Consider the following 10,036-nt stretch of genomic DNA (forward strand, 5'->3'; position numbering starts at 1 on the left):
AAAGTTCAAACAATTAACACTTGCGTATTGGTAAGGAAGTGGAGAGGGAAAGTGTTCCACCCGCAACAAGAATGCCTTATGAATCAGAGATTTCTGATTGTTCCAATTTAACACAAACTCTAGATGAAGGGCAAAAAAACATTTGAGTTTGTAACTTAACATCTGCACAATGAACACCTAACCCGAAGGAGAATCTAGAGCTCAAATCGCCTAAGAGCAAAAATGTTCTGATTTTTAAACGTCGGTACAAATTTAGGTGTTGGTACTTTGATCAGTTCCCAGTACTCTCAACGGCTACTGTCACACCAACTTCAGCAGGCCGAATAATTCGGTTATGCAAGGTGTACCCGGGCTGCAAACAGAAAGAGCAAGTAAATTGTCAGCTACTCATTTGATTTCCAATGAGAGAGATTTCCATAATATTTGAGATGTGTAAAGACTACAAATGCTTTTAAGATGTTGCTACAAGACTGCAAGAAAACAATCAAATTACTCGTAAGAAAATACTAAACAATACCTTAAGACAAACAGCAATCACTCCGGGAGCCTTTTCAGGATCGGGTACTTGAAATACTGCATTATGCTTATTTGGATCAAATTCTTCATTTGTAGGATCAAATTTTTCAACACCAAATTTTTTGAATACCTGAAAAGACAAAAGAAGCAACTTAGATCTAAAGGAGAACCTACATGTGAAAAGGATTAAAGATCCATCACATAGTGCAAAAGCAATAATAACATTGAGCATCTATAATACCCGCTGGACCTCAACAATTAGTATAATAACACTATTGAAGTTTGAAATAGGACAAAAGTACTCTAGGCAGATGGTCAATGGACAAAGTGTGGAAGCTAACGGCTACTATCATTTCCCAGAGGTATGCATGTTGAAACTGGAGAAACTAGCGAGCCTGCATCTGTGATTTTTCAATGTCAAAGATCTTTTTCTTGCAGCTCATTTCCCGCAGCTGCATGTGAATATTGCGAACCTGTTTTCTGCATCTTATGTTTATTTCAGAAGCCAGTGGTGGCATTCGCTTGAAGAAAACCTAAAGCAATAGCTTCCTTTGCCAAAATTTATTGGATATTACTCAGCCTAAGGGGGTATTAGGGAATTAGCTAGCTTAAGTTCATGAATATAGTGGCTGACTGACATGATCACCGTGCCCCATTCAAACCTTTAGTTGGGGGATATGGATTCACATAACACTAAAGTAGCTTAAGAATACGTACTTTGTGTCATTTTCACTGACCTACTTTCTATCTTAGTGCGGCTCAAAAAGCTGGCCTCTTTTTCAAGCTGGGAAATCTTGTTGCCCTCCAGCAATTTTAACTAATACTCCCTCCATTTCAATTTGTTTGTCTGGTTCTGACTTGGCAAGGAGTTTAAGAAAGTAAAGAAGACTTTTGAAACTTGTGGTTGTCAACTAAAGATATGTGGAATGTACCAAAATGCCCTTTAATCTTGCGGTCTTAAACATGCCGTGTGGAGAGTTGGAATTAAAGAGTTGCCAAAAACAAACATTCTTTTTTAAACGGACTAAAAAAGGAAAGTACGACAAACAAATTGAAACGGAAGGAGCAGCTACTGATACTATTTTATATTACTTCATTTGTCCCATTTATAATACATATTTATCTATATGGAGAGTCAAATAATCCTTCTTTGAATATGATTTCTCTGAACAACAACAACAACATACCCAGAGTATTCCCACGAGTGGGGTCTGGGGAGGGTAGGATGTATGCAGACCTTACCCCTACCTTTGTGGGGTCGGGAGACCCTCGGCTCTCCGAACATAATCAAAATATTTTTATAGATGGAAATTTAATTCCAAGAACAATAATTGTTGTCCTACAGCTTTCCCAACATAAAGGGGAGTACTTGTTAAGTGAGTCGCTTCGCGCTCACAACAAAAATTAGATACTTCGCCCTCGTGCTCCAAAATCCATCCGCTCTTGCTGGAATAAAGACAAAGTATCAAAGTTGATGTCTTAGCATATTTTGACCTACTTTTCACTTATGAACTTCTTTCGACACCCTAGAAAACTTGACTTACTAATGTACACATATTTTACCCTAATAAAAGTCAAACAAACCACTAGAATACAAGACGATGTTCCATAGTGCATGCTATTTACAGAAAGATTTTGTGTTAACTGACGAAACTAGTGACAATAACAGTTACAACTACTGAGAAGCACTCAAGAGTAAGGTTCTCATGATAGTAGAAGTTAAACAAAACAAACACATTGCAATCTTAACAACCATGAGAAGAATTAAGGTGAAGTGAGATTAAACAATGTGAAATGCGATAGAAGTGCCTTGTGATAGGAAGATACTAAATTAAAAAATAGAGATATCTAAGCTTAATTTTCGAGGAGAATGAAATTATAAATGAAGATGAATACATCGAATTAAATTAAAATAGATGAAACAGTGAAATGCCTTTGATAGGAAGATACTAATACTAACAAAATAAAAGGCAAAAGGTAAAGCTACTTGTAAGAACAACAATAGCATATGGGAGTGAATGTCATAGAAATGGGGATGTTAATAATGATATGCAGTGATACGAAATTGGATGCAAGACTAGTATGAATGTATGATAACTCAACAGAGGGTGCAAGTGGCAACATGGAGGATAACAGAAGTGAATGTCGTCCGAGATGGTTTGACCCCGTCTTAAGTACGCTAAATATGCACCTTAAATATGTGCAACAATATGATTACTGAAAGTGATAAATGGAAAGGATGTAGACTTATAAATATAATCTCTCAAATTAATGCGGATATAGGAAATAACGAAATCCAATGGAAGCAAACAGCGCACGCTGTTCAAGCTCATTAGAACTAAGACAGTTTTTTTTTTAGTGTTTTTTTTTTTTGTTTTTGCAAAAGAACTCTAGTTGGGATTAGGACGTAGTTCAACTCTTTTTAGAGATTCGTGTAGGGATAAGTGCGAGATAAAAGAACGCTTACTTGATTGGTTTAGCTTTTTATTCATTTATTTAATCTTTGATAAGGTACTTTTTTTGTTGTTTATCTTTGATAAGGTACTTGTAGCCTGTAGTTGATAAACTTCCTTTTTCTTTAAGCAACACAAACTAGTTGGAATTAAGACTTAATTATAGCTATACTTGAATTATGTTTGATATTCTTCAGAAGTCATTTATTTTGTGTAGGGATTTAGAAAATCTATAATTGATTGATTTTGTTTTTATTCTCCCAACAAATCAAAAGGGTCAACCATATAGGAGACATTCGTTTGTTTATTTATTTTACATAGAGTACTAATGATTAATTTCTAATTATTTCATACGATTTTGAAAGAGAAATTTTTTTTACTAACAAAGTGACTCTTCTATCCTTGAAAGTGCAGAAACTTTTGCTCTGCCTGCTCTTACACTTCATAATCAATCAAAGAGAACATGATAAAGCAATTTTTTTTTGGTGAAGAACATGATAACGCAATTTTACTTCTGAAGTTCAATTCCCCTCCCTCTTTTTACCCCAAGTAAGCACAGACGAGTTGAAGTACTATACTTGCTTTCCATAATCCACGGAAAAAAACAAAAAAAGAGGATAGATCAACAATACAATATATATAAGGGTAAGAGTGTACCTCCGAGAGCTGTTTATCAGTCATTTCAACACCTTCCAGAAGTGTCTTCAGAAGTGGCACGGCACCAGATGTGTCCTTAGATACATCAATTTTGGAAAAGCTCTCTTTTACAACAGAAGAAGCCCTGCTCAGATTATCAGAAACATCTAGAAGGGCTTTCACAAAATTCTGCAGCATTATTAATACAAAAGATGAGAAAAATAGAAGTGCAACTTAGACTACCGAAAAATTAATCGTGCCTGTCTAGCATAGCATGTGCTTATAAATACTAACCTGAATGGCAAACTTCTTGGTATTTTCTGCTTCTCGTCTAGTTCTCTCCATGACATTCTCCATCTCTGCATAAGTCCGAAGAACCTTATCCTGCATTTTCTGAAACTCCTCATGTTTCATCTTTAGGAGTTCTTCCTTCTCAACTACAAGTTTCACCAAGTCATCCCTAGAAAGGTCCTCCACGTCTAAATCTGAATCAGAACGACAAAAAAAAAACATTTTGTTTAGTACATCTTATAACATTTTCAGTCATGTTAAACTGGAAAGCCATATCGCTACCTGATTCATCCTTGTCCTCCTGAGTGTGAGAATCAGCAGAAGCTGAAGTTTTCTCTGCTCCGTTTCCTCCTTCACCTTGGGACTGAGATGTTTCTTTTTCATCAGGTTGGGATGCAGAGGATGAGAATCCAAACCGTTGCAAGGCGGATTCAGGTACTAGAGACACCTATCCAAAAAACACAGTCAGCAGAATCAGCAATATATAGGTGAAAAAAAACATTAGAGATTCAATGTGATAAGAAGTAAGCGGATACAGGCTCGAAAGGGGGCTGCAATGTTTGATACAAACCCACAAAGCAGTAGGCTTAGCCGGAAAGGGAGAGAGTGGAGTTAGATATATGTATATTAAATCACTGCCCATAGATCCTTTTATAAGACGAGCATATTATCATTGTTTCTTCCCAAGGTTGACTGCTTACAATGAAATGAAGCAATTAGGAATCTTTTTGTTGTTTTGATATTACGAATCATTTTACCCTGTATAAAAGTCTTGTCCTGCCTTTTCAATTCATTTGCGACCAAAAAAAAAACAATTGCATACTGCAAATGCCAAGGAAAAATGGTTTAAGAAGAAATAGTAGATTTCATTACTGGCATAAAGTACATGCATAAATTATAGTAAAAGTTATGTAAGCAAAATACTCTGTTAGCTTGTTTACATCTTATTCCTACTACACTAACTACCAATGTTGCTATTGAATCAAAGATAATTCAAGTCCAAAGCTTCCCAACATTAAAATTTCAGCAGCAACCCATTAAAAAACAGAGACTTTAATAGAGAAAACGAAAGTCAAAAGTAACATCATGTTAAGCCTGCTGTACAAGTAGATTACAATTTCCGCTTAAACCCCAGCAAACCCTAATTCAATAATCCACAAAAAGGTGGAGGAACTCAAAGAGTATCGGGTTGGCACAAAGATTAAACCTTTTCTTTAGCAAACCATTAAAAAACACAAACTTTAACAGAGAAAACTGAAGTTAAAGGTAAAACCAAGTTGTAAGTAAATTACAATTTCCACTAAAACCCCAGCAATACCCTAACTCATTAATCAACAAAAAGGGGAAAGAATTGAAAGAGCATTCAGCACAAAGATTGAACCTTTTTCTTTAGCAAACCATTAAAAGTAAAGACTTTAATAGAGAAAACTGAAAAGTTAAAAGTAACATCAAGTTAATCCTGCTGTACAAGTAAATTACAATTTCCACTAAAACCCCAGCAAAACCCTAACTCATTAATCCACAAAAAGGGAAAAGAACTCAAAGAATATTGGGGTGGCACAAAGATCAAACCTTTTCTTTAGCAAACCATGTTAAAGCACAAACTTTAACAGAAAAAAACTGAATTTAAAAGTACCATCAAGTTAAGCCTGCTATACAAATAAATTACAATTTCCCCTTAAACCCTAGCAAAACCCTAATTCAGTAATAATACCTTTTCTTTCATATGAGGAATTGAGTGAAACTGAGATGAAAGTACAGGAACATGGTGATGTTGGTTTTGCCTATAATAGAGAAGCAACGAATTGCGGCACTGTGTCAACAAATTTCTTGATAAACGAGATGACATTCTACTCAATGACATATCTGATATTAGGGTTTTGCTAATATGGATTGCAAAAAAAAAAGAAGAAAAATGGAATTGGAATGGCGGTGGGATAATGAAACAGAGAAAGGGTTTTAGGAGTAGAGAGAGAAGAAAGACGGCTGTACTTGGAGTTGGAAAAGGAAAAAGAAAATTTTATTTCTAACACAAAAATTAAATAAAAAATAATTTTTCAGTTATATTTTCAAGCAAAAACAAAAACAAATAGTAAGAAAAAGGGACTCAAAGCTGAAGATCTTTTGATGTTGGTTTCTGGACCAGTGTCCGATATTTGTATTGAGATTCGATTAAATTTAAATTCGTGCCGAAAATTCAAAGTTGACAGTAAAGCACTTTGACTAGTTTCATATCATGGTTAGAACTTAAGACCTCTTTATTTATATGGCTCGAATTCATGAGCAAGTACGAGAAATACACCCCCACATTCTTAAAAGTAAGAAACATTATGAAAAATCTTAAGTAATATATTGTAAGCAATGTACTATCTTATAAATTATTTTCGTATTTAAAAAAAAAAAAATATGTTGAAATGTTTTTTCTTGAAGCCTATTGGGAACAGCCTTTCTATCTCTACGAGGTAGGGATAAGGTTTAAATACATCCTACTCTCTCCAGACTTCACCTGTGGGTTATGTTGACGTTGTTTGTACTGATAAATTTTAGGGCATTTTACATAAATAGCAAATATTTGGGGTTTAATCAAGTTGCATAGCTAATGTTTCAATATTTACGTTCTGTAGCAAATCAGCCCAGCTCCCACATGTGTATTCAATTTTCTTTTTTTAGCTGTATTCATGAATACAATAATTTTTTTCCACTGTATTCATAAAATAATTATCTGTATTCATAAATTGGCTCGTTGTATTCATGAATACAACGAGGAAAAAACTGAATACATATACACTAATAATTACACAAATACATCATATTTTCAGGTATGTATACAACAAATACAGGCAAAAAATATTGTATACAACATAGATACACCAAAAATTAACAAAAAGCCCATATTTTTCGGTATGTATACAACAAATACAAAACGAAAAAAATTGTATACACGGTAAATATACAACAAATACAGCGAAAATCTAGACTTTTTCCAGATCTGACCGGAAAATACTTTCCGGTATATATACAACAAATACAAGCAAAAAATATTGTATACACGGTAAATATGCAACAAATACAGCGAAAATCTAGACTTTTTTTAGATCTGATCGGAAAAAAATTCCAGCGAATACAACGACGACATTTTTTTTCCGACGTAAATCTAAGTTTTTTCTTCTTCTCCGGCATAGATCTGAGGTTCTTTTCCGGCGTGCCCTCGTCGGCATTTTGAATTCTTCATGGTGGCGACGGCGGAGATTGGAGGGACTTCGTCGGAGCTTCGCCGACCAGCGAATCCGGCATAGATCTATTTGGGTTTTTTTTCCTTTTTGCCTCTGGTTATTGCAGTTGCCCATGTTCGTACTTGTATTTACTTTGTTGGTAAATAGCAACCGTGTTACTTCCTACAAATCAGGACACTAAACATCTTAATCTTGTTTCTTTTTTAACAGAAGAACTCACAAGAAAAGGACATAATTGCGAATGAGGCCTATTTCCTTTTGGAGATACTTCTCCAATCAAAAGCCTAAAAGAACGTTTGAGTCCGCATGAATTAAAATGAATTCTACATAAACTAGATTTGTGATTTTACCTGCAACAATTCCACAGAGATGGGAGCTCCGGCGGTGGCGGTGGCGGTGGCCGGCGGCAGCCGGCGGCGGAGCAGTGGGGAGAAGGGGGGGAGAGAGATGGGAGGGATGGATTGAGAGTGAATAGTGTGATGAGTATTCTATTTTGTGTATGTGTATATATATAGTTACTAAATGTTATTAATACACAAATGTTTGCTATGAGAAGTAATTAAGTTAAACTATAGCTACTAAATGTTAATACCCACTATATGTTTGTTATGTCATGTAGTTATTCCTAAATTTTAATCACGCCTTGATCTACATTTTTATATGAGTACTTTATCAAGCTTTAATTATGCACTTTAATTTAAATCGAAGATCTTAGATATCCTTAATAACCATATATATATGTGGTGCTCGAAGGAATAGGATTTGAAAATTGGTAATACTTTTTTTTGGAAAGCTATTACTATAAAGAAGACGCTAGAACTGAAAGGTAATTTTATGGTTCTTCAAATAATATTTCAAAAACGCATTCTCCTTTTCATTTCATACACTATTAGATTGGTATTTGTTTATAAATTAGGAAAGGACAACAAGTATGTTGATGATTAGAAAGGGATGAAACAGGTAGGAACTTAGGATTGGGGATTGCAATTTACAAGTGGATGACAAGGGAAGGTAATACTATATGTTCACGCACTCCTATTATAAATAGCTTACTTCAACAAATAATATTGAAAAATTATTTTGTTTTATAATCTAATCAATCAGTTCAACATCAACTTTGTAATAGAGAATTTAAAGTTTGAAAAAGAGGTCTGAAGAACATTTCAAGTGAAATAATAATTTTCACTCAATTGCAACTTCAAATAATATTTTTTTTCCTTCAAATATCAACCAAATCATGTCTAAACTAGGACTTACATCAATTGTACATATCAAAACACAACAAGCACCAGTGGTCTAGTGGTGGAATAGTACCCTGCCACGGTACAGACCCGGGTTCGATTCCCGGCTGGTGCATTGAGCTGTGATGAATATATGCGCATCAAGCGGTGATTAGGGTCGCCGCACTTGTCTGATTTCAAGACCGATACAACAGCGCATCTGAGCTCTTCCAATATTTTTTTTTCTTTTTTTAACTTTTTTTTTTTTTAAATTTCTGTGTAACATACATAATTAGTTCATATTTGTATCTAAGCATAGTTTTCAATTTGGGTTATAAGTCCTCAATCGTAGATAGTCCATGTGTATAAGTACGATATGGTGTAGATGTCAGATGCGAGTAAGTATTTATCATTTTTTTCTTTCACGAGGAAGCCCCTCTGGAAGTTTCAAATATATGTGCACTCTTGATCAATCAAAGAGCTTAAAGTCTCTGCTTATATCCTTGCATATCGGTTCTTCTTTTGGGATATTTTGCTAAAGGAGATTAGTGCATCTGAGCTCTTCCAATATTTTTTTTTCTTTTTTTAACTTTTTTTTTTTAAATTTCTGTGTAACATACATAATTAGTTCATATTTGTATCTAAGCATAGTTTTCAATTTGGGTTATAAGTCCTCAATCGTAGATAGTCCATGTGTATAAGTACGATATGGTGTAGATGTCAGATGCGAGTAAGTATTTATCATTTTTTTCTTTCACGAGGAAGCCCCTCTGGAAGTTTCAAATATATGTGCACTCTTGATCAATCAAAGAGCTTAAAGTCTCTGCTTATATCCTTGCATATCGGTTCTTCTTTTGGGATATTTTGCTAAAGGAGATTAGTGCATCTGAGCTCTTCCAATATTTTTTTTTTCTTTTTTTAACTTTTTTTTTTTAAATTTCTGTGTAACATACATAATTAGTTCATATTTGTATCTAAGCATAGTTTTCAATTTGGGTTATAAGTCCTCAATCGTAGATAGTCCATGTGTATAAGTACGATATGGTGTAGATGTCAGATGCGAGTAAGTATTTATCATTTTTTTCTTTCACGAGGAAGCCCCTCTGGAAGTTTCAAATATATGTGCACTCTTGATCAATCAAAGAGCTTAAAGTCTCTGCTTATATCCTTGCATATCGGTTCTTCTTTTGGGATATTTTGCTAAAGGAGATTAGTGCATCTGAACTCTTCCAATTTTATTTTATTTTTACTTTTTTTTTATTTGTGTAATATACATAATTAGTTCATATTTGTATCTATGTTTAGTTTTCAATTTGGATTACAAGTTCTCAATGTAGATGGTCCGTGTGTATAGGTACGATATGGTGTAGATGTCAAATGCGAGTAAGTATCCCAAATTTTTTTTCTTTCACGAGGAAGCCCCTCTAGAAGTTCCAAATATATGTGCACTCTTACTTTATCAATCACAGAGCTTAAAGTCTCTGCTTATAACTTCGCATATCGGTTCTTCTTTTGGGATATTTTGTTAAAGGAGAAGTTAGGACGTTGAAATTCTAATATGCACAGTGCACATTTATAATTCTCCAAATTAAATTCCAAAAAGAACTGACTCTGTTTTCAGTTCCATACGGTTCTTTCAGATGGGGTTGCTTACAAACTCGAGTAGCAACAAGTACAGTACACTTCA

General features: G+C 34.5%; 1 protein-coding gene and 2 non-coding genes across 4 annotated transcripts; 2 read left to right on the forward strand and 1 right to left on the reverse strand.

Moving 5' to 3' along the window:
• Nucleotides 1–4: 4 nt before the first annotated feature.
• Nucleotides 5–5,900, reverse strand: LOC132616582 (grpE protein homolog 2, mitochondrial). 2 transcript variants are annotated; one of them, XM_060331086.1, is made up of 6 exons: nt 5,611–5,895; nt 4,179–4,344; nt 3,900–4,090; nt 3,627–3,794; nt 518–646; nt 5–352 (listed from the first exon to the last, which is right to left on the reverse strand). In XM_060331086.1, the coding sequence occupies exons 1-6, from the start codon at nt 5,758–5,760 to the stop codon at nt 272–274; spliced, it is 885 nt and encodes a 294-aa protein (XP_060187069.1). In that variant the 5' UTR covers nt 5,761–5,895; the 3' UTR covers nt 5–271. The 2 variants fall into 2 exon arrangements, with proteins under 2 accessions (XP_060187069.1, XP_060187070.1); XM_060331087.1 differs by lacking the exons at nt 5–352; nt 518–646 and adding an exon at nt 1,583–1,962 and having other exon boundaries at nt 5,611–5,900.
• Nucleotides 5,901–8,414: 2,514 nt separating this feature from the next.
• TRNAG-GCC (transfer RNA glycine (anticodon GCC)) lies at nt 8,415–8,485 on the forward strand. The gene has a single exon. It is a non-coding gene; the product is annotated as a tRNA-Gly (tRNA).
• Nucleotides 8,486–8,487: 2 nt separating this feature from the next.
• On the forward strand, nt 8,488–8,577 carry LOC132620731 (small nucleolar RNA snoR114). Its single transcript, XR_009575162.1, has one exon. It is a non-coding gene; the product is annotated as a small nucleolar RNA snoR114 (small nucleolar RNA).
• Nucleotides 8,578–10,036: the final 1,459 nt, after the last annotated feature.

This window comes from Lycium barbarum, chromosome 11 (assembly GCF_019175385.1).
Source record: "Lycium barbarum isolate Lr01 chromosome 11, ASM1917538v2, whole genome shotgun sequence".
Lineage (NCBI taxonomy): Eukaryota > Viridiplantae > Streptophyta > Magnoliopsida > Solanales > Solanaceae > Lycium > Lycium barbarum.